This window comes from Sporothrix schenckii, assembly GCF_000961545.1.
Source record: "Sporothrix schenckii 1099-18 chromosome Unknown Cont41, whole genome shotgun sequence".
NCBI classification, from domain to species: Eukaryota; Fungi; Ascomycota; class Sordariomycetes; order Ophiostomatales; family Ophiostomataceae; genus Sporothrix; species Sporothrix schenckii.
The window spans coordinates 2,765,248-2,790,513 of NW_015971142.1; the positions used below are offsets into that span (position 1 = coordinate 2,765,248).

Genomic DNA, 25,266 nt, shown 5'->3' on the forward strand with positions numbered 1-25,266 from the left:
CAAAACTAGACGATCGCGCGATCTCTCTTCACGACAACGTCTCGACGCACACGACCACACACAGTCCCCCCCCTCACAATGGCCACACAACGCCAATGCCTCGCCGCCATGGCGGGCACAGCCCTGCAGACAACAGCACGGCCACGGCCGCAGATGGCGTCCATTCCGCGGTTCCTTGTCCCAGCCATGGCCATTGACCGTCTCCAGCCGCAACAACAGACACGGCAGGCCTCTCAGTCCAAGAAGCGGGACAAGAAGGCCAAGTTCAAGGCGTACCGGATCCACGACAAGTCCAAGCTCGAAAAGTACTCGCTGTGTGACGCCATGCGCTACCTGCGCGCCGTCGAGGTCGGCCGCCCGCCGCTGCGCATCTGCTATGACCTTGCCGTCAAGCTGCAGACCAACAAGGACGGCGCCGTGCTGCGCGACCGCATCCGGCTGCCGTTCCCGACAAGCTCCGACTTCCGCATTGCCGTCGTGTGCAAAGAGGGCAGCAAGGTTGCCGCCGACGCGCGCCAAGACGGCGCCGTGGCGGTGGGCGAGGAGACGCTGTTTGCCGCCATCAAGGCCGGCGACATCAACTTCAACCGGCTGCTGTGCCACATCGACTCGGTGCCCGCGCTGATGAAGGCCGGGCTGGGCCGCGTGCTGGGCCCGCGCGGCCTCATGCCCAGCACCAAGACCAAGACGGTGACCAACGACGTGCGCGCGCAGATGCGCGAGATTGCCGGCACGGCCAACTACCGCGAGCGGCAGGGCGTGGTGCGCCTGGCCATTGGCCAGCTCAGCTTCACGCCGCAGATGGTGGCCGAGAACATCAAGGCGCTGATGGCGCAGCTGCGGGCGGACATGCGCGCGGTGGAGCGCAACACGGTCAAGGTGGTCGACGAGGTGGTGCTGAGCACGACCAACGGTCCCGGCTTCAGCCTGGATGGCTCGTTCAACTCGACCGACGACAAGGTCACGCCGGAAATGCTGTCGACGGTGATGTAGGAACCTGCGAGCGAGGCGAGGACAAGCAAAATGAGACAACGCGAGCGAAGCGAGGACAAATAAAAGGAGGGAAACGCGAGCGAAGCGAGGACGAAGACATAAAACCGTTGTATGATATATCCAATTTGGGGCTCGGGCATATTTGGATTTACCTGTATATCACCACCATAGCATTATTTACAAAAGCACAAAAGAACACACACACACGAGACATAAGACTGCGTTTCATTACTCTATAGATGCATTATATTCGTGTTTTGGCTTGCAGTGAATGCCGTGACGTGGTCGAAAAGCGGATGCACTACCTCTCCTTCAAAACACGCACAGCCTCGTCTTCCCGGTCCAGCACCCGGTAGATGGCCAGAAGTTTCAGCAACCGCGCTTGTGCTGCCTTGTTCTTGCTCCTCGAGATCGACCGTGCCTCCTTGACGGCTGCATTGAGATCCAGTATCAGCGTGCTCTCACACTTGTCCAGCCGCTCGTCCATCTTCTTGACAAACGGCAGCTGGTGTCCCAGGCTGTCAGCCAGCCGTGTGGCCAGCAGCAGGTCGCGGGCCAGCGCGCCCAGTTTCCTCGGCCCGCTGGCCACGAAAGCGGGCGTTATTTCGTCGTCTGCATTTTCGTTTTCCGTCCCCCGAACGCCCCCCGCCCCAGCCCCTGTTCCTGCCCTTGCCTCTTTCTCTTCTTCTTCTTCTTCCTCGTCTTCGTCTTCTTCATCGTCGTCGTCCATGTCTGCAAAGTCGAGGCCGTCGTCGTTTTGTGTTTCGGCCGTCGGGTGTGCGCCGTTCTCGCCAATCGACAGCCGCTCTTCCAGCTGGGCCACCCGCTCGTCGAGCTCCAGCAGCCGCCGCCCCGTGTCGATGGCGGTCCGCACCTGGCCCAGCTCCTGGCACGCAGCGCCCACGGCCACGCGCCGCTCCCGTACGCGCGCCTGCACGTCCTCGACGGACCGTCGGAATCCAAACAGGGCCACCCGCACGTCCTCGACCTTCTCGTCGCCGCCTTTGAGCTCGTCGCCCAGCCCCAAAAAGCTCGTGTAGTTGGCATTCACCAGCTCGAGCAGCTCCGCACTGATTGCGCTGCTGCGCTCGCGCAGTTCCGCCCGCAGGTCTTCGAGCGTCTGGTGGCGCAGCTGGGCCGATGTGCCGTCGTCGCCCGACCGGAAGAGGGAGGAGAGGTAGGCCGTGGCGTCGAACGCGGGCGTCAAAAAGTCCTTGCGCGAGAGCGCCGTGGGGAAGGGCAGGTCGAGGTCGTCGTCGTCGCCAAAGTCGTCGTCGTCGTCACCGATACCAACACCAATGCCCAAACCGTTGTTGCGATAGGCCCCCCCACCACCGCCGGCGCCGGCGCCGCTATCTGAGGAAGAGGATGACGGGAGTTGGAAGCCGCCGTAGCTGCTGTAGGGGGATGGTGGTGGCCGGCCGCGGGCCGAGCTCAGTTGTGAGGACTCCATCTCTGTGTGTGTTGTGTACAAGAGAAGGCCCTGGGTCTGGGTACGTCGTGTCGGCTAAGTAGGTGCCGATGGATTGCTCTCTCGCCAAATGCGTCGTGTTGATGGAGCTTGATGCCGCTCGTGGGTTGGCTGTTTACCGTGGACTTCAGTGCTGACATAATATCACGTGCATCTTTTAATCAGTGTATATTACAGTTCGTGTACAACATACATTCTTACTCGAGTTTAACATGGTCGACTACCAGTTTAGGGCTCATCTGATCTGACAATTCAGTGGAACTCCTTTTCCCAAGCTTCTTCTGTTATTTCAGTCGAGCATTTGAAAAGCCGCCCCGGCCGGAAAATGTGCCTGAAAGTATCTTGGAAGAGGCAATACTACCTCCTTGACCGATGGTTTTTCGCCCTGCCAAACAACGGAGCGGTAAGTCCTTCGTTCTTGGTTGCTTTTGTGTACTCTTAGTACATGGCCTCGATCCAAGTCTGCAAATTCGTTCATCTCTCGCAAATGGTTGTACTTCTTACTATCGCCGTCCATTCGCCATAGATTGTCCAAAGACAAGTTAGCCGTTGGGGCGGGGACGCGTTGAGACAGGGCACACAAGGCGCTACGACGAGCATGCTGGCGCCCTGTATTGCCTGAAATGCCCTCTGGAGACTGTGCTGAACACACTACATCGTAAAATGGCATCTGTGGGGGGGGGGAGGGGGGGGAGGGGGGGGGGTGAGACGAATCTTGTCGGCACCGGACGTGGGCATTTCTCGGCTTTCGTGCACTTTGTCGTGGCCTTTTTACATCCTGATTCGTTCTCTCACTCTATTATCGCCTTTTCTTATTTTCTTCTTTTTATCCACATCCCGGTTTTCTTTCTGGCGCCGACCGTCCACGAATGACCGCCCTTTGTCTCCCCGATGAGATTGATAATCTTGCATGGATGTGTGCTTTGATCTGATAAAAAATCAACATCTCCCGTGCACCGGCTGCTCGCTCTTGGCTACCCACTCTCAGGATCCGGCATGCGGTCTGTGTAGCTTGCATTTTTGTTTTGGGTTTTCTCAATGTATTTCAAGCCGTGGCCGTTTCCCGTTTTTGACCACATAAGTTTCGAAGATGACCGGAGTTCGTCTATTTAAAAGAGATTCGTATCTAACTCATCGCACGAACGACATGAGTAGATCCTCTGCTTTTCTTGATTCTGTGTATCATACAATGAGTTTTGCTTCTCTCGAACCGAGCTCCCGCCGGGCTCCGAACCTGGTATCGTATTTCCTGCCGCTGCATTTGTTGGGTAAACGGGACAATTTGCTCCGTCCGTACTCTGAGCAGTCATCAACCCCCACATGCGCACTCACCTACACGCGCAGGATGGAGTGCACTCCCAACGGTCCTTTGGCTCGGCAGGCAGGTTTATCCAGCAGTTCATACGGTTAAACTTGCAACGCATCAAATACCACACCATGCCAGACCGATGCGTCCGAAGTCGCTCCTCGTCTCTCGGTGGAACGAGTCGGCGCACGTATGCGACGTTGTCGTCTAGACCGACGCCGCTTGGCACCAACGCCTGGCCTTTGCCTTGTTCTTTTACGCTACAGTCTGAACCTCCTGAAGCGTAGCAGCACAGTCCCATGAGGCATGACTGTACGGATTTCTCGCAGGGGCATACAAGCAACCTATTCGGCTGACGCTGCATTGGGCCAGACGGAATCCAGGATGCCCCTTTTGGCCTCCAAAGTATACAATCATGACACACTGACGCATCTTCCTGTAGAGTGGGGAGTAAGATAATAAATAGGAAACGAATGTTCCTGGAATGCGTTTGTTCAAAGGAAACCCCTCTTCCGAGAGGCACAAATGGCGCGATTTCGTGTCGATGGAAAGGGGGGATAAGAGTGAGAGACCGAAAAAGAGCGCGCGCCAAGAAGCCTAGTGAAAATTATCTTATCAATCGCATCAGTGGCCCCACTTTCCTTTAAATTTTCTTCGTGTGTCGTTTCCCTCGCTTCTTCGTCGTCGCCATCAGCCGAGCTAGCAAATCAGCGTGTTAGCCACACATTGAGAGACTCCACTCGACCACACGCGGCCCATAAATTATGACGAGGACAGAACGCAAGAACGCCCAAGGAAAATGGACGGGCAGATGAGAGAAAGAGCGTTCGGTTGGCCCTAACTGGCGAGGGCTGCTTCTGACTTTCGTGAACGGAAGGAACGAGGGAAGAGTAAAACGTACAGTTGCGAGGCAGGTCCTTCTTTGCCAGGCCAGTGCGTGATTTTGGCTGCTTCTTTTCTGTCGTGTGCCAGTCGTCTCCAACTACGAATTGTATGACTCGTATGACTATCGGTGCAGAGTCGCATTGGATGATCAGCTCTGTCACTTCCTTTCATCAGGCAGACACAGAGGATCGAGAGGGAACAAACGGACTGCTCTAAATGCGGTGTGGTGGGGTCACTGTTCGAGTCCGCCACCGCAAATTTGCTCTACCTTCTACCCAGGCCTCTCCAGGTGGCTCCTTCCGCACGAATGCGAGCTGTTTTTGGCTCCTTTCCACAGCGTCAGCTCCTTCCTGTTCTTTTATCATCTGCCGTCGTTCTTTCCTCTTCGTCTTGACTGCCCCTTTTTCTTTCCCCTATATCCAATCTCCTTTTTCACATTCTTTACTCTGCATCCTCTCACCACATCGTTGTACCTCATCAATTGCCACGGCCTACGCTCCCAACCCATGAGGGGCAAACAACAGCTGCAAATGCGCACACTACCTGGAGAGTGAAACGCGCATCTCTAGAATTCGGCTACGACCTTGGTGGGGCTAATACGCCAAGACCTGAAGTGAGAGTACGAGCGACCGATCTTTTCCCTGGCAGCCGCCAAAACTAAGCGCACCAATTCGGCAACTCTGCGCCCTAACAACCAAGGGCGATTCCGGCCACCCATCCAGCCGGCTCATGAAAGAGGGATAAAAAACGTGCTAAATAATAACACCCTTCCGGTCATCGCCGCACTGAATTCGTCCTCGCATTATCGTGCCGCTCAGATCGTATGACCGCATCTTGCTTCGAAACATTTAAACACAGCATATCGGTTATTCACGACAACACAACAATCGCCACAGGTTCAGCTTACTGCTTCTCAGATCCCATAGAACCTCACCTCGTCACCCATCACACCACAGATCGCGATCCCGCGATCCCGCTCATCCTAGATCCGTTGGTCCGTCATTGCAACGATCCGCCTTGTGCATGGCCACGACGCCGCAGCGCTTCTCAGTTTGAGATGTTTGCTGCCATGGCGCCGTCGCCACATAACCCGCCTCTCGCAGTGCAGTCGCCACCGTCTACGGCATTTTCACCGGCGCCGGTCGCCTCGGCCTACAGCGGCAGCAGCGGCAGCATAGGCGGCAGCGGCAGCAACGGCAGCACGCCGATTTCGCCCGCGTCGCCCATGTCGTCGCACGACTCTCCCAAACCCAGCACAGCAACCTCCACCTCTTCCTCATCTAGTACGTCTGTGGCTCCCAAGCCACAGCTGGCCATCAAGCCCATGGCTCCGACACCAGCCGCTGCCGTGCGGCCACTACAGATGCAGATTGCCGCCAACGCGCCCACTGGCAATGCTATTCCCACAGCTTCCGCTGCATCTCCGGCACCCCAGTCGCCAGCCCCAGTACAGAGTCCGGCAGCGATCGCCGGCAAGCCACCCATGTCCATCACCAGCAAGCAGTGGGTGATCCCGCCGCGTCCCAAGCCGGGCCGCAAGCCGGCCACAGACACGCCGCCGACGAAGCGGAAAGCCCAGAACCGCGCCGCACAACGTGCCTTCCGTGAGCGGAGAGCAGCACGTGTGGGTGAGCTCGAGGACCTCTTGGAGGACCAGAAGAACGAACACGACCGTGCCGAACTGGAAAGCCAAAACAAGATCCGGACACTCGAATCCGAGATCCAGGTCCTCCGCAGCCGGTGCCAGATACTGGAGAACCTGCTCGAGAAGGAAAAGGCCATTAACCAGGCGTGGGCCAACAAAGAACGCCAGGCATCACATTCGTCGGCGCGGAGCAACAGCATGCATCGAGCCAACTCCATCCAGCCGCAAAAGACACAACACCACCCAGAGCAGCTGCAGCAGCAGCAGCAGCAACAACAACAACACCAGCAATCCCTAAACCACATCCATTCGCCCGCACCGCAAAAACCGCTCCACCACGATCAGCAGCGCGGCAGCACATCCAGCTCCATCTCATCCGTTTCCGGTCGCCATGTCTCCGCCCAACCCTTTTCCATCTCTCAAATCATCTCGCCACCTGACGACGAGCAGCTGACCTGCGGCAACTGCAACGTGAACGGCTCGTGCGCCTGTGCCGACGAAGTTATGGCTGCCACTGTCTCGATGGACTGTGGCAAGTGCACGCTTGGCACAAAGTGTGCCTGCCTCGAGGAGAGCATCAACGCGTTGACGGGGGGTGGCTTCAGCAATATCTCGTCGGAGCTCAAAAGATCCCACTCGAGCTCTTCGCCGACACCAATGGCGCCCGAAGAGAAGCGTGTGCGCCACTTCAGCGACGTCGACACGAATGCCGAGACCGACTTTACCCACATGGTCCCCCGTTCCAAGGCCACCGGCGCCGGCGGCCCCGTCCGCACGCCTCTGCCGTCTATGCAGCCCCGCCACCTGCCGCAGCCGCAGCTGCATCAACAGCAACCACAGCAGCAACAACAGAACCCGCAAGCCGCACCGCGCTTTGAGATTCCCCTCAAAGAGCGCTGTGGCTTCTGCTCGGACGGCACATATTGTGTTTGCGCCGACAGCATGCCGGGCGTCACGATGACGGGCAGCCTCGCCATCTCGGCCGGCACGGTTGTGGCTCAGCAGAAGACCCCACCCCCGTCGGAGAACGACCTGCCGCCCATAGCCATGCCGCTGGAAGTGACGCCTACGGGCGCCATCAAGCTGTCGAGTATGGCCGCCTTCAGACGGCAGCAGCAGCAGCAGCAACTACAACAAAAGCAGCAGGAGAGCAAGCTTGTGCCCCCCACGGCGGCTGCGTTGTCCTCTGACACGACTCGTTCCAAGTGTGGACCTGCCGGCCCTGGTACGTGCGCCCAGTGCTTGTCTGACCCGGTCTCGGGCCTCTTCTGTCGGTCTCTGGCCGCCAACTTTGAGCGCCAGGGTGCCAGTGCCGGTGCTGGAGATGGATGCTGTGGCGGCGGCGGCAGCGGCAGTGGCTGCTGCAAGGACAAAAAGGGCGCACCAGCGGCCCCCGGCGGCGCGTCCTCCTCCACATCCACGTCCACCGTCGTGGGACCCAGCGGCAACGTATTGGCCGCTGACGCGGTCAAGACGAGCATTAGCCTGTCGTGTGCCGACGCCTACAAGACGCTGTCAAGCCACCGACACTTTGACGAAGCGACTGACGAGATCAGCATGTGGCTGCCCAAGCTGCGAGCCGCGCCACGGCACGACCCCAACGCGCCCGCCCAGCGGCATCCCATGGAGGTCGAGGCCGCCAGCATCATGAGCGTTCTCAAGGGCTTTGACGTGCGGTTCGGCAAGGAGCCTTGAATCCCGCTCCGTGTACCGGACCTTTTGATCTTGTGATGTTTTTCTTGTTATCAGCGACTACCCTCTGCATTTCTCTGTTCTGTTCTCACAACAGATACAGATATGACCCACGTGAAGGGACTCCAGGCCTAGGCTAATGCTCTTTGACTTCCTTTGTGTTATATTTGCTTTTTCCTTGTTTAGTGATGTGTATGATATGGTTTACGGGTGTACAGAAAATTTGAAAGAGATACCAGCTCGAACAAAGACGGATATCCCACATGGCTGAGATTTTTACCTTTTGTCCTTTTGCACTGTATATTTTTTGCTCCTATTTCTTGTCACGGCCTTACATCAAATGTACATAGTTGTGCGAGGCACGTTTCATGGACAGGCTCACATGGTCATGTTGTGTGCCCGTCGTTATCAGAAGTCACAACGTATTTCTCGATAAGCAAATTCAAAAGCATAGTTTTTTTTTTTTTTAAAAAAAAAATGTTTTGTTCCTACTTGCTGAGCATTATTTTACTTTGTGATTTTATTTTATTTTTAAAAATCGAGATAAGTCACGTCTTTTTAAATGCTTGAATTTGTTTTAATTTTCATTATTTTTGTTGAGAAAATAAAATTGCAACGTACCTTTAAGTACATGATATTTCATTTGAGAACAGCCAGTCTCGTCAGGTTGCATTCACGCCTTTGCCAACCAACATCTGGTGTTATTTTACTGGCTGGAAGATCTGGATGCCTTGCATCATACGAGATGCATGTCAATCGAAAGAACTTGAAGCTCGCAAATACAACCTGCTATACGAACAGGGTTTCTATTACGGGCCTTCCACGCCTGCCTATTGGTACGAACAGCGACAAGTTGTAGGCGAATGAGATGCGTACATGACGGCACTGCTGATGGTGGGAGGATGGAGCTTGCATACATCCGTTGGCTCGTATGGGACTGTGGGTATGGGTAGTTGTCGAATAATGGCATCGTTCACACTCTTACGCGATCCAGCGGGCGTGTGTACGTGTATGTGCAAAGTGACTGCTGCACGCACACTTGTATCTGGCTATGAGAGGTACGCGTAGTCGTTCTAGTACGCAGTATGGGCGAATTTGCGAAACCAAGTACATGAAAGGGTTGCACGGCTGGAGACGTGCATGTCCAGACGAAGGCCGTCGGGATGTACTTGGACATGTGTTCGCCTCCAGCGTTGATATTGTTTCTGCAGAGGTAAAAGCAGGGCCGTTCCTCCTGCGACCTCTCATCGGCGACATTTCCCTTCCCGTATCATGATTCGTGACACAGGCCGAGTCGCAGAGCCAATAAATTGATCGGCTGCATCGTGTCTTGGCTCCCATCCCGTTGCTTGCTCCTATAAGAGGGCTCGGTTGCTTTTTTCCATGTCGTGATGACCCTTGCCCGCCCGCTTTCCCAAGTGCGGCGAGAGCCGACCGATGCGATGCAAAGCACGGGCAGCGGCTTGCGACATCACATCTGTATTGCTGGGCTGTGGTTGGATGGGCGAGAAAAGGGTCCAAGTAAACCGATGTCGAGTGTACCAAGCGGCCTACGTGACAAAAATGTGTTGGAAAGGAGGGCAATTTGAGAGGACGCAACATGTTTGCCACCGCTGGACGCAAGCCAATGGACGGCATCATGCATACACGACGACCACAAGACCATGTGGCAGGCATAGTCCGCACGAAGAAAAGCTGTCAGACAGCACAGCTGGCTGGATGGTCGGCACACATTCCCTCGACATCCACTCACCGTTCACTTTGATACGCCCGCGCACTCTTTTTCAGCTCCTCTGCCCCATCGATTTAGTTTGAAGAGCTATTTTATTTTATTTTACTTTATTTTTATGTCTATTTATTTGGATTTTGTTTCCTGGGCTCGGACTGAAGAAATTACTTTGTAGATAGTCGATTTGGGACCATAGTATGTCGTACGTGTTGGCCGACAGCCTGGGACGGACAGGGGGTTTTCGTAGACAACCTCAACAAGGGGCCTGGCCGGAGTCCCTTTTCGAGGCTATGTGTTGGCAGATGTTAAACAAAGGAAAACCGGTAGATGCAGCCTGGGAGAAGCGTGGAGCTCCGGGATTGGCTGGCTGCAGGCTGAGAAGGGTATTGGAGGCGGGGCGAGATGGGGGCCAAGACGAAAGAAGAGGGGGTGTCTCGTTTTTGGATCGGACGGACGAGAATGCTTGTGGTACAACGTGACGATGCTAAATGGTGGTAAGCGTGTTCTGGACCGACGAGTAGAGCGATTGGCGCGAGATGCCAACGAGAAAGAGGGTCCTCGTTTTCAGTGGCTGATATAGCGCTGGTTTTAGGGCCGATGCCAGAGGACGAGACTGATTTGATCGCCGACGTGCGAGAAGAGGTCCGTCGATCCTAGACAAAGACCACGAACCCCTTCGTCTGCAATCCAGGGCTGTAATATAAAGACTCAAAATGGGTTGGAACAATGTAAGGAGAGCCCCAGGGTGCTGTTATCCAACTGATTGGCCAGACAAAGTGTGCCTACACATCGACGCTTACTCAATGCACAGCATCGTCGTCGAGAGACAAAGAATGTAGATACACAGAACGACGTACGTCCTGTGCAGAAGGTCCCAAGACATACCACATGTATCAGGCCATAAAAGGCCTCCGCATCATTGAATGCCACCTCGAAACCTTGACGCCCTTAGGCGGCATTCATGTTCAGATCATTTCACATCTCTATCCTCCCGGTGAACCTTGCACAAATCACGTTCCACAGCTGCAAAGTTGTTGCTTGACCAATGGACGACTTCAATGCTCTTGTAACAGTGCTTGACACTCCGCCGCTTCGTCCGACCGCTGCCCGGCCCCCTGAGACTGCAGAGTTTATCCGTCAGTTCTTGACCGATGGCGAGGTAGCGGAGCTGGATCAAGAGTTCGCCTCATCATGCGAGCCAAACAAGCAAGTCATGTGGACCGGCATCGCTCGTGAGGCGGCACAGAAATGGGCGGACGACAGGGGCATGCAGACGCTGTCGACAGCCATGGGGCCGTTACGAACGCGCGACGCATCGCGAAAGCACCCCGGAAAGAAAGGGCTGACCAAATACATGAGAGGCGCGTCAGCCGAATTTGCGTGGCATATTGCGAGGACCAGCCATGTCGTGACGGTCCTCTGCCCACCGCCTCCGCAGCGATTTAACCCAGGTGGCGGAACGAACATGCAACTGGTCGAACTGCCAATATTGACTGGCATAATTGGCGGCCACGCCGTTGCGAGAATCATTGCTATTCACCCTACGGTTCCAGAAGCTGCGGACTTCTGGTACCAGTTCTGGCCATTCGATCAGTGTGACATCTGGCGGAAGAGATATGCCCAGAGCGTCGACGGAGTGACACAATGGCTGCAGCGATCAAGAAAGGCCAGCGTTATACGAATTGAAGAAAAGCTGCGCTTGACCCTAAACGGAACCAACGATATGGTGGTCATCGAAGCAATATTGCCTCAAGACACAGCTGCAAGCACATCGGCGACCGGGGGAGAGACGAGGCTGGCAACAAATGCGGCGTCAGCAAGTAACAGGAGCAAGGCGAAGGGAAAGAAGAAAGAGACGGACGAAAAGCAACGAGTGAAGGCAGCACCGACGGCCTTGACGGCCCTCGAAGATGAAGGTGGCGCAAAATCAAAGACGAAATCTCAAACGACAAAAATGATGACGGCACCAACGACGAAGGCCAAGAAAGAGACCAAGAAAGAGACGAAGAAAGAAGCCAAGAAAAACACCAAAACGAATGAGAAAAACGTCACGAAAACGACCAAACTTGAACCCCCAAACAAATCCAAAGCAAAGACCAAAGCAAAGACCAAAGAAAAGACCAAAGGAGAGACCAAAGGAAAAGGCAACGAAACGGCCAAAAACATGAAAGGAAAGTCCAAAGAAGAGTCCAAGAAGCAGCCCAAGCAATACCCCAAAGGAAACCAACCGATGCAGACAGAACCGGTGTCTCTTCAAGGACACAAGAATGGCTCAAAATCAAAGAGGAAAGCTGGTACTAAGAAGATGGACAAGGACATGTGCATCTCGAGAATGAGTCCCCCGGCGCGAGTGAACGCCTCCGGGCAGGCCGGCAACATGAGCGTGGCAGGTGGTCGTGATGCTTGGATTGTACTTTTTGTTGCTGTTGCTGAGGCCGGCTGTTTTTGGTTCTTTGGTCGCTCCCTTTAAAGAACAGCGAGCAGGTGCCTGCTTGACTTCTTGACCCTTTCTAGACGGGGCTGTTGATGTAGTAAAAGAATGGCAACCGAGGACCTACTTGTTGAATATAGCAACCTCCGTCTTGTTTTGTGCCTTTCTGGCAGCATAAGCTTTTCCCCTTTTCAGTGATAAAAGCTGATTCAGCAAGGCTTCGCTGCGTCCATTACAGATGCGTATGGCAGGCGAGTAGGTAGGAGAAGAGCCTCTTAAGCCGCGAACAGAAAGTGCGTGGAGCACAAAAGGAAAGAAGCACCGACACGCAAGGCAACACGCTCACAACACACTACACCAGAACACAGACAATACACTTGCACGAAAATAACCGTGGCAAACGATGTCGTGGGCCACCTGACTGGTCCCACGTTGCACTCAATAAGAGACATCGCCTTGTGTCTTGCTGCTGCGTCGTCGTGTTCCAATGCGCACGTTCCGGGTGAACGTCGTATCAGGGAAAGAGCGGCGTGGTTCTTTCTACATTTGACCGCTGGCTCCTAAGATACCTTTCCAAGCTTGTGGGCTGGCCCGCTTCATCGGCTCACAAAGTTCCAGGCCGGCCCTCCCTGGCGCAGTTTGCCCTGACGCCGCGCACGCTGACAGCTGTGTAGCGCGAAGTGTGGGCTCGCCGCGTTGGCGACGCTATCCTGATCCGTGGGGTAAAATGGTTGGCGGGAGGTCCCCAGCTCGGTTAAGCTAGGGCAGGCCAGCCAGACCAGGCCAGCCCAGCCTGGGATAGGTCGGCTAGCTTGCGGTCTGCCAGCCTGCCCATCCGGCTAGGGCCCTGGGTCGCTCCTTCTGGCCGCACGCACGCATGTACGCAGCTGCATGCACAGCACAGCACCTGGCAGGGAAGGTACAACGCATCACTCACGCATCCTGCAGCCGCAGTTCCCCTCTTGCCTTGGCTGGGGCAGCAACGAAAAAGTGACGCGCCGTTCGCCGCTTCCCTCGTTGGCCATTTGGATCTCTGGATCTGTCACCCACCGTCGTCATCGCTTGCTTCCCTTCCCTTCCTCCTCCCCCTTTTCTTCTCTCGCTGTTTTCTCCTGACAACCCTTTCGCTGCCGCCGCCCTCATCTGCATTCGCGCGTGTCATACGGGCGAAACGTGTAAGCTCGCCGCATTTCATCGCCAGTGGGCTGCACGTATGTGGCGCCACGACCACTAACCTTGCCATCACCTGCGTCTTGTAATCGGGACAACACACGCATACAGACTCTTTTACGGATCACGGCATACGTATACACGACTCACTCACCACCCCTCGCTTTGCTTTCTCGTCCCCCGTCGCACCCGCCTCGTCGATTGCTGCGGCGTTGCGTACTGCCGTCGCTTGCCGCTCGCCTCGGCTTTGGTGCACGGCGAAACGCCTGGAGGCGCACCCGGAGCAGTTTTAACTTTCTACTGATACGACTGTCTTTCACTCGACAACGGCCACCCAACCTCCCTCCGCCACGTTCGTACCGTTATGGTCCCTTTGCAACGGTCTCTCTCGTCACCTGTGAACAAAGACCTGTCCTGTAAGTCTCTTCGTCCCGTATCCTCTGGTCACACGTTTGTCGTGACATTTTGTACGGTGCTGCTAACCGTCCGCTTAGCTCCTCTTCCGACTTCTAAGCCGCATGGCTTGGCGAGATCCCCGACACCACCGCTCCTTGAACGCCAGGAGAAGAATGTCGATCAGCCGCGTCTTCCCCCGCCCGCGACCGCTTTCCGAAGTCTTGCGCGCCTTGCCGAAGGCAACATGTCGTACCCAAATCGTCGTAGCGACGGCGCCTCGCGAAGGACATCGGCCGGTCCGCTGACGGTGCCGCCGACATTGACCAACTTGATGGTCTCCAGCAAGACAACCGCCGCTGCAGCTACCACTGCTACTGTGACAGCAACCGCTACAACTGCCTCCATGATCTCGACCATATCGTCTATTTCCTCCACCGAAGGCGCATCTCTGCCGATGTTGGGCTCTCCGCTCGTCGGGGTGTCCGACACTGGCACCGTGCCTGGGTACTCTTCGTCTGCTCCTCACAGACCGTCCGTCGTGCAGAGCCACCGGCCAATGCCGCCATCCATGCATGAGCTACCTACGTCCTCACACGGCCAAATTTCTAACGAGAAAGCCTCTTCGCACTCTACCTCAAATGCCAGCCCTCCCACCAGTCCAGCGGGCATCTCTGGAATAAAGTATCATTTTACGGCCAAACCGCTTTTGCAGGATGCATCCGTCAACCCCGGCGGACGTGTTGCCGCCGAGTCCGAAGGCACGTCGCTAAGCGAACTGGCGCACTTGGTGAGATTATCCAAGTACCAGGAGCGAAAGCGGACACAGACAAGGACTCGACTGCAGCTGAACCTCATCGCCACTGCCCTGACTGCTCGCCTGGTGCGATGCGGCGACATGGCGCACCGAAACTTGACAGAGTGCTTTCGCAGCGACGACCGCACAGGTTTCGCGAATCTGTACAACGCCGTCCACAACGTACGGAAAAGCTGCGACGAGCTGCGAAAGTATGCTCTCTTCGAACCGGAGCTGGACGCCCTGCGATCGCCGGCCTCAACCGCGAGCTTGGACACGGCCGTGGATGCTGGCTCGCTCAACGGAGCGACACCTTCCCCTGGCACCATATCTATCGCTCCGTTTTTGAATGAGATCTCAGCCGAAGCTCGGGATATTTTCATATCGTTTTTGACCAACATCAGGAACAACCCAGATTTTCTGGCTACCCGGTTGTGCTCCTTGGGCACAGCCGAGTTGAGTGCGCTAACATCCTTCTACCAGGGCATGGAGCCGATTGACTCGGTTCTCCCCTTTCACAGCCGGCCGCCATCAACGCGCAGCGGAGCGCCATCAGGACGCACACCTCCGATCAATACGTCGCTCGGAGGCCCTGGAAAGGACGCGAACCCGGTGCAAAAGCTTTTGTCGTTTCAACGCCACGACCCGCTGTCCGCTCTGATTCATACCTGTTTTGCCAATTCGGCTGGACCCGACAGTGCCGAAGACAGGCGAAGAACCGACATTTGGGCGACAGCATGCGCTCGGCTCATCTCAGAAAAGGGAGCGGCTGGTGAGCCTGTCTTGGTGGCCGTCCTCAATGCCTGGAGCTCTCTGCGTGACTGGTCCGGTCGATCCAACATGGAATGGTTCCTCATGAAGATTCTTGAAGACGGTGCTTTCCTCCTGGACCGCGCCGAGGACCAAAACGGAACGCGGTTCAACTTGAACGAGTGGACCACCAAGGACCAGATTGCTGCCGAGGAGTTTTATGACCGTGCCATTAACGACCTTTTTGACGTCATTGACGACGAGGACGCAACCGGGATCCCGGAGGGCCTGATTGAACTCGGCAACCAGATTTTGGCAAAGCTGGACGCGAAATTCGTCGACAACACGCGAAGCTGGTTTGTTTACAAGTGGCTGTTTGGGGCCTGGCTTTTGAGTGTCATCATTCACCCTGAAACGCACGGCCTCATGGCCGAATACCACATCACCGAGTATGGGCGCCAAAAGATCCTCAAGGAAGTCGCTTTGCGTGCACAGAGGCTCGTCGTCGAGAAGACCATGTCTCTGAGCCACGCGCAAAATACGAAACCGGTCTCGACGCCCCCGTCTATCAAGGCCCACATCGACAGCATCATGAATCGGTTCCGCGACTCAAAGGCCCATCGCCCAGCAGCTCGGCTTCTCCCTGCCCGCTCTATCACGTCCCTGCGAGAGACTGTTGAGGTGCACCCGTATCTCGTTGTCAGCCCCGCAGATTTGGTAACCATGGCCAATGCCCTGTTCCCGGAACGTCGACCCCGATCCGCTCAATCCGGAAGCTTCCGCTCTGGACCCGGGTCGATTTCAAACTTCTCCGTACTATCCCAACCCGTCCCCGTGAGTGCGCAGCGAAGCAACACCGACGCCTACTCGGTCCTGAGCACGAGCGTATCTTCAGCAAACAGCGACGCGACGACGTCTGTGGAACCTCTCCTCGAGAGCCAGCAGACCGGCACATCGTCGTACCGGTCGTCCCCTCCACCACCGTCACTCTCGGGAACGGAGCAACGACGACGTAACAGCTATGAAAGTGACGGCTACAGACTCCGATTGGCCATCCAGGATATGGCCCATTTCCTGGGCCACGAACGCGTGCTCGGGTCTTGCCACCCCTGCGCCGAACGCTGGGCAGTCCTGTTTATTTCCCCAGACGGCAACACCTTGTCCACCCAAATGACCTACGATCCGGACGAAGACGACGAAATCGAAGAAGACGCCACTTCGTCGTCTGATGAGACGGACGACGACCCATCTGAAGATGAGCAATCGGGACCGGACAAGACCGAACTGGACACCGACTACCACCACATGCGAAACTCTATATTAAAACTGGTTGAAGACTACGAGATTCCACAGGCCGTCGACGCTGGAAGCGGTGTGACCCACACGTTCAGCAACAGAGCGAACCGTCTGAAGAAGTACCGTCTCAAGAACAACAGAGTGGTGACGACCGAAGCAAGCAGGACGTCAGAAGCATTCTCTCCCCTCCAGAGCCGCAATCCATACCTCCGCCGCGTGGATGCAAACGGGGAAGAACCAGCCAGGTCTGCGACGCACCGGACACACGAATCACAGGACTCGCAAGCGTCGTTTGACTCGCTCCACGGAGATACGGGGACGAGCCCCGTTGTCGTCAATGCAGAAGAAGAGCCTGAGGCCACCGAATCTGTCCTGATTTCCATGCTCGCCGCCGCATCGTCCCAGTCACGTTCCCAGTCTGATTTCTTATCTGCACACCAGTATTGGAAAACAATACAGCAGCTGAATGCTCTCAACTCGGAATCTTTGCGACACAATGGGTTTGCCGCCCTGCTCAATATCTTCTCCCGTGGCCCGCGGGATTCCATCCGTCGCTCAGCTGCTGCTGTCGAAGAGTACGAGGCCTGGCTCATTTGGCTAAAACAGTCCCAGGAGCGAGCAGAAGGAGCAATCGATACGATGATGAGGCGCCTCAGAGCGCTTCGCGACAAGATGTGGTACGTCACCGATGTGCGCAACTCGGCTCCATACGAGTTTACGCGCAACATTGCGGTTGCTCTGAAAACAATGGGTACGAGCCGCAAGTGGGATGCCTATCAGCGCTCTCGACACGGCAAACAACGAGGACCTGCGGCATCGTATCTCTACCGAACAGAGAGCGAGATTGTCGAGCTCCTCGCCGCCACAGAAAGCCAAGGCGGGCCCAACAAGCTGTCCGACGACCAGGCCGAGAAAACGCTGCGATGGCTGCAGCATTGTGGCATTGCCAACTTTTGCCAGGGAGAAGAGCGTATCCACCGCTTCTCCTGCGAGGTTGCCAGCTGCACGGAGAAGTTGATTGGGGAGAGCATCGTCGATGCCCCCGTGTTGTGGTCCAGCGACTTGTACACGCGAGACCGGCAATACCTGGAATCTCGCGGTCGCTCTGCGGGTCGAGACCAAGATGGTGCGGCCACGCCCTGGGATGACGCATCCAGCATTCGGAGCTTCGACTCCGAGAACCGGCGGCTCGGTGTGAGCCGGCGTCCCAGCACATCGATGCGTGGCGGTGATCTACGAGCGACGCTCGGCCAAAACAACCCCAGTGTACAGTCCTTTGACTCTGGCCGCTACAGCTTTTCGCGTGCCAGCACGTCGTTTTCGGAGGTCTTGGGCGGACAAGATTACTTTTCTGGCGGGCTGCACTCTCCCGTTCCGGCCATCGACACATCGACAACGTTTTGGTCTCCGTTCCCATCGTCCATGTCGCCCAGTACGGCGACGTCTCGTGCGCAATCGCCGACGGCGAGCTCGACCAATCTCGCCAACCCATTTTCTCTGAACCAAACCTCCCGTCGCCCTCTCTTTTCTCGCCACGGCGGCATTGACGGGATACAGGCGTCGTCGCACGCTGCCAGTGGAGGCCGACCGGGAACATCGGCGTCTTCTGTTGACACTGCTTTCCATCAGCGGGTGTCGGAGGAGAAGAGTTGGTTCCTGAACGACCTTCGGCAGACCCTGACGAGCTTGCTCCTGTCGGATCTCGGAAATCTTGTGTTTGCTCGTGGCTCAGAGACCGATTATTGGTTTGGCGGACTCGGCCAAGAATGCATTGAGCGGCGTGAGGCCATTGAGAAGAGACAGCGACATGAGGCTGCGATGGACAAAAAGCGAAGAAACAACCGCAACTCTTTAAAGCAGATTGTCGTCGACAACAAGGAACGGAAGAACGACTTGTGCGACACGCGAACGGTTGCCACCGAAAGCAGCGGAGGTTCCGCTGGCGACCAATCCCCGTCCACGCTGAGTCGCCGAAGCCAGACACCGGATGCCAATGGAAGCGGGAGCCACGCCAATGATAGCTCTGCCACGGCCAGCGACCATACGGCGACTGTGGCTCGTCATGAACGCTCCCCGCTACACACGAGCTCGAAGCCCGCAGGTGTACCGACGACGAAAAAGACGACTACGTCCGATTTCCCGTTCACCAAGGCGTACCAACGGCTCCTGCGCATGTTCTGCGTGCATCCCAACCCGCACGCGAAATTGGCAGCCTTGTTCGAGCTCGAAAACCTGATTACGGCGTCGCTCTCGTCGCGCAGCACACGCAGGCGGCTGGCCCTGATGACAAAATCTGGCACGAACTCGGTCGTGAGCCATGCCACAGCGCTTGGTGGCCAAGCCTCGACCGAGACGACCATTCTGGGCCCGCCGACCAACCGGCCTAAGCCGCTCGAGGAGGCCATCGACAACGTGAAGGAGCGGCGATCGAGCACGCTTGGCTCCACGCAGCAGCCCGCCTTGTCCCGCGGTGGCAGTATTGGCGCCACGGGGCACGGTGCTGGTGCTGGGCAGAATCGCAATGCATCGACAAAGGATGCGGTGACTTGCATCTTGCAGTCGCTGTTCTGCGACCCGACGATCCGGCCCAAAACACTGTTCCGCGACTTGCAGTTCATCGCAGCATTTGTGCCGACCGAGGTGTTGGACCGATCGGAGCGCGGCAAGTCGTTCTGGGCAGCTGGTCTGGCAGCATTGCTGCTCAAAAGCGAGGTGTGCACCACGATGATCGAGGTGGCCGACGAGATCGTCGGGGTGTATACAAAAACCAGGAAAGCGCCCACGGCACCGCCACCACCGCCGCCTCCTTCTGCGTCCTCGCTGACCAGCGACGGTTCGAATGGATCCCCGGCGTCCTCTCCCTACTCGACACCACTCCCGCTGTCGAGTGCCTACTCGCTCGCCGACGCGGCCCGCATGCTGACCATCACGGCCAAAGAGGGCGACCCGACGTCGCAGCGTGAGCTCGCCATCTTCTACCTGTCCAACCCGGAGCTGGTCGAGCGCACGACGCTGCCTCTTTCGAAGCCACGCGAGGTGTTTAAGAAGGCGGTGATGGACAAGTACGGCGGCAGCGGCAGCAGCAGCGGCGGCGGCGGCGGTGGGGGGTCGTCTGGTATGATGTCGGGTGGACACGGCGGGCCTGGTGGCGGCGGCCCGGGCGGTCATGGTCATTATGGCCATGGCGGCAGCGGCCCTGGCGGCAATGGTGTGTATGACGTGCGCAACGACCCGGCACTCATGTGTGTGGCCATCCACTGGATGGAGGCGGCCGAGCAGGGTGGTGACGAGCTGGCGCGGACCTTCCTGGGCCAGAACGAGATGATGAAATGACGGAGTATGCGGATTGTCTTGCATTTGTTTTGAGATTTTTTGTTTCCCCTGTCTTCTTTATGAGGCAGTCGGTGTCACGTTCGTATTGTTGCTTTTGGTTCCTATTTGGCTGCGTGCTTTTCTGCATGTGCTCTTTGTTTTATGCCGGCCATTTTATGTTCCATTTTCATTTATATACCCGCATGTTCCTGTCAACACACTCGGACATGGCTATATAGAAACTGATTCTTTGCGTATTTCTGCCAGGCCTTTGTCTACTCACTCACCTTCTCTCCCATCGGCACGTCACACTTTACTTCGCAGAGGATAATAAACGGATGATGATACACGTGAGATGGTCATTGCAGTCGTTCTATGAAGATTTGCTATCAATACAAAACACGATCCTTACGGCCACACCCAGTGGCCGCCTAGACGGCCTTCTCGCTGGCCAGTTGAGATGGGTATGTTGTGGCCATCGTCGCCCTCATCGCCGGCAGAATTCTCGGCGCTGTTTTGGCCACCTGCGACCACTGCTGACGACGCCTTGTGTCCCGCCGTCTTGGCCATGGTGGTCGACGAACGGCTCGTTGTGGTCATGCCACGATCCGCCATTGGGGTGTCTTTGTCCGCCGCGCTGGCTAGGGCGTTTGCGGCGTTTGGATTGGCGTCCATGTTTCTGCTGCCGCTGCCGCCGACGTTGTTGCCGCCATCATAGGTGGCCGTTGTTTGGCCAGAGGACAGGTCTCCCAGCCCGCCATGCATTAGCAGATTCTCGAAAAAGGCAAAGTCCACACCCTGCAGGGTCCAGTCGTCTGCGAAGCCGCCGACGCGGGTGTCGCTGTCGTCGGTTGCGACGCTGGAAGGAATCATAAAGGCGCCACCGGTTGTGTTGGAGGCGATCGCTGGCGTGTTGCCGCTGTTGCCGTCGGCTGCGTTGGCGTAGAACATTTGGTTGCTGGCCTGGGGGTCGCCATTGGGCAAGAACATGAGCGACGGGCTCGCCGTGCTCAGGGCACCAGCGCTCGACCAGCTGGGGCCCATGCCAAGCCCGGTCAGTGGGTTGACAACGCGGGTCTCGCCGGCGCCGTAGGTTGGGTAGGTGGCCATGAGGTCGTTGTTGAAGGACGGGTTGGCGCCCATAGCGGGTAGGAGGGACTCTATGGAGCTGAGAGGCGGGCCGTTTTGGAGATAGGGTGTCTGCTGTTGCTGCTGCTGCTGCTGCTGCTGCTGTTGCATTTGGAACTGTTGCTGGAACTGCTGCTGCTGTTGCTGCTGCCGCCGTTCCTGCTCTTGTTGCAACTGCTGCGTTTGCTGCCTGTCGTTCTGCGTTTGCTCCGCCTGCTGCATTTGTTGCCGGTGCTTGGCCTGGTTTTCCACGTTGGGACCTCCAATCACACAGGTGACGCCGTCGTCTGGCCTTGTCGTGCCGTTGGCGCGACCGCCCGGGATGTTGTTGTTCTTGGCTTCGGGCGACAGGACCAGCGGACAATCGTTGCCGTTGACGCGCAGGATGCCCTCCTTGTTGATGCGGATGGTGCCCAAGAAGGGCACCCACACGCGGAGGTCGTCGGGTGACTGTTTGGCCCGCGTGCGCAGCGTCTCCTGTGCGTCCTGGCAGCCCAGCGACGCGGCCACGGCCAGAGAGGCGTCCCGCTCGACGTCGAGCATGCGCCGCAAAAAGGCCGCGCTCTTGGCCGACAGCGCGTCGTCCTCGTTGAGACGGACCATCTCGTCCATGCTCTCGAGCACGCGCTCCATCATGCCGCGGTCGCTGAGGCGCTGGTGGGCCAAGAAGTCGTTGGCGACCATTTGGTTCTGCTGCTGCTCGTTGCGGTGGCTGTCGAGATGGGCGAGACAGAGGGTCATGCTGGCGAGCAGAGCGAAAAAGTCAATGCAGCGGCAGAAAAAGGTGACCTGCCGAAAGCTGCGCAGCGACAGGAAGCGCGTCAAGACCTCGCGGCTGGCGCTGACACAGGTGATTTTGCTGTAAGCATACTTGTCGACGCTGCCCGCGCTGCAACCCGTTCCAGCTGTCCTGGACGTGCCGTTGGGGTCAGAGGCGGCGGCTGCCGAGGCCGTCGACGTAGTAGTCGAGGCGGTCGCAGCCGGGTTGCTGCTGGTGCTGCTGGTGCTGGTGATGGTGCTACCTGGCAACGAAAAGTCCGGCGGCAGACTTGTGGGCACCTTTGACCCGTCTCCCCGCAGCAGGTGTGCCGTCGAGCGGTCCATGGTGGTCGCCGCGGCGGCCTCCTCGGGGACGGTCCCCGTTGCAGACGAGCTGGCAGCCTCGGCGGCGGCAGCAGCGACTTCTTCTGCGACGGAGGCCGCGGCCGCCTGGCACGTTTTCGTGCCCCGGCGCAGCATGTATGGCAGGTGCAGCTGGGTCAGCAGGTGGTAGTGGAACAGCTGGTCAACCAGGCGCTGGGTCTGCATGAAAATGGCGGTGCTGTCACCGTCCCACTCGTCGATCTGCGGGGTCACCCACCAGCGCGCGGGCATGCTGCGCGAGGCGCGCTGTAGGGCCTGGTCGATGGACTGCGTGGAGAGCACATTGTTGACGTCGCTGTAGCCGTCGCAGCCCCGTTCGTCGTCGTCTTCGCCGCGCCAGGCCTCGTTGCGTTCGATGATGCGGCCGACAATGACGGCATGGACCTCTTCGATGCGGCGCAGGTCCTTGTACGTCGAAATGTACGCAGCGGCGCCAGCGTCGTCGCCCTCGAGACTGCGGGGGATGGGCGGCAGCAGGATGTCGATTTGCTGTTGGAGCGCGCCGTCGGGGGACAAGGTCTTGAGGGCACCTTTGCCGTAGGACGGGTGCAGGACGGCCGCGTCGCCGGGGGCGCCTTGGGGCAGGCCCAGCATCAGCGAGAGGTAGCGGTCGGCGTAGACGATGCGGAACCACAGGCACTGGGGCACAATGGGCAGATTTGTGCTGGCGTCAATGGTCTTGATGGTGGCGGCGGGAAAGCCGCGCTGCAGGCCCATCAGCTGGCCCATGGTCATGGCGCGGCGGAAAGCCAGCCAGGCGCGGCGCAGGTTGCCCTGGTTAGACTGGATGATGCCTTGCATGACGAGGCACTGCACGCCTTCGAGCGAGCCGATCAGGCTGTCGTTGCCCGTCACGACGGTGTTAGTGGCGCAGATGGCGCGCTGCATGAGCTCGCGATGGGGCACTTTCAGCCGACGCAGGGCCGGATCAAACTCGGGGTGCAGGTGCTGCAGGAAGGAGGCAAGCATCAGCAGCTTCTGGGCGACAAGCACGAGATGTGATCCCAGCGGCGGGAGGACGAGGACGGTGCTGGCGGCGTCGCGGCTGAGGGGCGGCGACTGGGCGGCGAGCACGGCGGAGAAGGGCGTGTACACGAGCACCTTGTGCAGCCCCGCGCGCACTGGCGCGGCGAGGGCGTCCAGGATCACGTCGAGATCCTCCGGCGACGGCCAGGCGGCGGCCAGGGTGTTGTAGCGGCGCACGTACTCCTCGTGCATGTAGCTGGCCGCCTGGATGATGTGTTTCGAGACATTGGGCGGCGCGTCTGCATTGGACGACCCGCTGTGGAGAGGCGCGCCGGCTGTGGGTTGTCGGGACGGGCCAGCTCGGTCGCCGGCGTGGGCAACGCTGTGGCGGTTGGTCGGCTGGGTGGAAGAGTCGCCTTCTGCGCCATCGGCTGCGTCTGCGTCGGAGCCACCAGCGGCCCCGCCTTGGCTGCCACTGCCGACACGCGTTGCTGATGTGCTTGCGGTGGACGCCGGGGTGGCCGGGCCAACAATCTTGGGTAGCATGGTGCCAGGCTGCTCCTCCTCGCCCATGCCTACCCCCCGCTCGTGGCCAAACCAGGTCGTGTATGTCGTCGGCTCTGTTCGCTGCTCGTCGGCATCCGTTGGGGTTGTCGTCCCCGTGCGGTTGAGGGCGAGGAAGCTTTCGCGGAGGCTGACCAACGTCTCGGGCGCCGGGGGCCGCACATTGAGATCGTGGCGCTGTGCAGCCGGCGGCTCGTGTCGATGTGGTCCAAGGCCGTCTGGCCCGCCTTCTTCTTCGTCCGAGCCGTCTCCTGTGTTCACGTGTCGGCGATCGCGCCGGGATGCTACGGGCCGTGACCGCTCGGACGTCGGGGATCCCGCCGAGGTCATAGTAGAGGACGTGGACGGCGTGCCATGCGTTGGACCGCGGCCTGTGCTGTCTTTGATGGCCTGGTATTGCTGTTGGTTGAGGCTGAGCTGTTGCTGTTGCTGCTGCTGTTGCTGCTGCTGCTGTCGCTGGTTTTGCACGAGCATCTCCACCAGCGCCTCCATGCGCCCCAGCCGGTCATCGACATGGCGGCTGTGGTTGGCGGCTGCTGACAGCGCCGTGGCCTCCGGCAGGTCTTGGCTCACACATGGCGTGCCCCGGCGGCGGCACCCGTCGCAGACCAGACCGGCCAAGGCCTCGGGATCGCCAATCTCGTCTGGGTCGAGAGGCGTGCCATCGAGGGCAGAGAACGTGCAGCGGATCTTCTTGCGCTTGCAGGCCCAGCAGCTGTGCGTCCCCTTGCGAATCTTGCGGCGCTTGGCGGCATGTGTTGGCGGTGGTGAGTTGGAGGCAGCAGGGGGTGGTGGTGAGCCGGTGGCCGACCCTGAAGCAGACATGGAGGCGGACGAGGCAGCGATGGCCGCTGGGTGGCTCTTGCCTGCTCGGGCAGCCGTGGCAGGGCTGTGGTCCGAGGAAAGAGCGCGTCGCGGGGGCATTGTGTGAGGGAAGGTTCAGAAGGGGAAGGTACAATGGAACAGGGCTGGTGCGTCTGTGGCTGGCATCAAAGGACACCACGGCTTTCGTGGATGACAGCGCACCGTGCGTTTTGCGTTGTGCGTCGTTGTCTTGCTTGGATTGCTCCGTGCCAGGCGTCACAGTGAGGATTCATAGATTGTGTTTTGCCATGCCTCTTCTCGGCGGAAGAACGATAGCCATTGAAACAGAAGAGGGAGGAAAAAGAGAGCAATTGACAAACGGGTAAGGAGTAACGAGAAATAAAGTTGAGCCATCGCAGGGAAATGGATGACTATGAAAACCAGCATAATGCACCCGAAAGGCTCTCAAGGATCCCAGAGGATCGAATGGTGACAAACACTTACACGCAGTTTCCGCCGAACGCGGCGGACGAAATGTGCTTGGCTCCTGCTCAATCTGGACATATTGCGGAAACGGACAGTCATCCACCCGAGTCTTTGTCATCTTAGCATGGTGGGCGTGGCATGAGAAAGAGCCACTGTCATTAGCTTACCTACCCATCCACGCTATTTGCAGGCGCTGTCAGCCCCACAGGCAAAGTCTTGAAAAGAACTGATCTGTATATCCCGTCGTGGCTTTATTTTTCTACCTCTGCAATGACCGTGTGAATGGCCTGTCTTCTGGACCTCTGA

The 25,266-nt window shown here is 57.9% G+C and overlaps 6 protein-coding genes across 6 annotated transcripts; 4 read left to right on the forward strand and 2 right to left on the reverse strand.

The window, feature by feature from the left end:
- Positions 1-78: 78 nt before the first annotated feature.
- Positions 79-993, forward strand: SPSK_07821 (large subunit ribosomal protein L1; the record flags this gene model as incomplete). The annotated part of the gene is made up of 1 exon (XM_016734476.1): positions 79-993. One exon carries the CDS (start codon positions 79-81, stop codon positions 991-993), a length of 915 nt encoding a protein of 304 aa, XP_016591236.1.
- A 301-nt stretch (positions 994-1,294) lies between these two features.
- Positions 1,295-2,446, reverse strand: SPSK_07671 (uncharacterized protein; the record flags this gene model as incomplete). The annotated part of the gene is made up of 1 exon (XM_016734329.1): positions 1,295-2,446. One exon carries the CDS (start codon positions 2,444-2,446, stop codon positions 1,295-1,297), a length of 1,152 nt encoding a protein of 383 aa, XP_016591237.1.
- A 3,278-nt stretch (positions 2,447-5,724) lies between these two features.
- Positions 5,725-7,995, forward strand: SPSK_07132 (bzip transcription factor; the record flags this gene model as incomplete). Its single annotated transcript, XM_016733800.1, has 1 exon — positions 5,725-7,995. One exon carries the CDS (start codon positions 5,725-5,727, stop codon positions 7,993-7,995), a length of 2,271 nt encoding a protein of 756 aa, XP_016591238.1.
- A 2,771-nt stretch (positions 7,996-10,766) lies between these two features.
- On the forward strand, positions 10,767-12,191 carry SPSK_07509 (uncharacterized protein; the record flags this gene model as incomplete). The annotated part of the gene is made up of 1 exon (XM_016734171.1): positions 10,767-12,191. One exon carries the CDS (start codon positions 10,767-10,769, stop codon positions 12,189-12,191), a length of 1,425 nt encoding a protein of 474 aa, XP_016591239.1.
- Positions 12,192-13,686: 1,495 nt separating this feature from the next.
- On the forward strand, positions 13,687-19,890 carry SPSK_06854 (uncharacterized protein; the record flags this gene model as incomplete). The annotated part of the gene is made up of 1 exon (XM_016733528.1): positions 13,687-19,890. One exon carries the CDS (start codon positions 13,687-13,689, stop codon positions 19,888-19,890), a length of 6,204 nt encoding a protein of 2,067 aa, XP_016591240.1.
- Positions 19,891-20,277: 387 nt separating this feature from the next.
- Positions 20,278-24,594, reverse strand: SPSK_06881 (uncharacterized protein; the record flags this gene model as incomplete). The annotated part of the gene is made up of 1 exon (XM_016733554.1): positions 20,278-24,594. One exon carries the CDS (start codon positions 24,592-24,594, stop codon positions 20,278-20,280), a length of 4,317 nt encoding a protein of 1,438 aa, XP_016591241.1.
- Between the last annotated feature and the right edge of the window lie 672 nt (positions 24,595-25,266).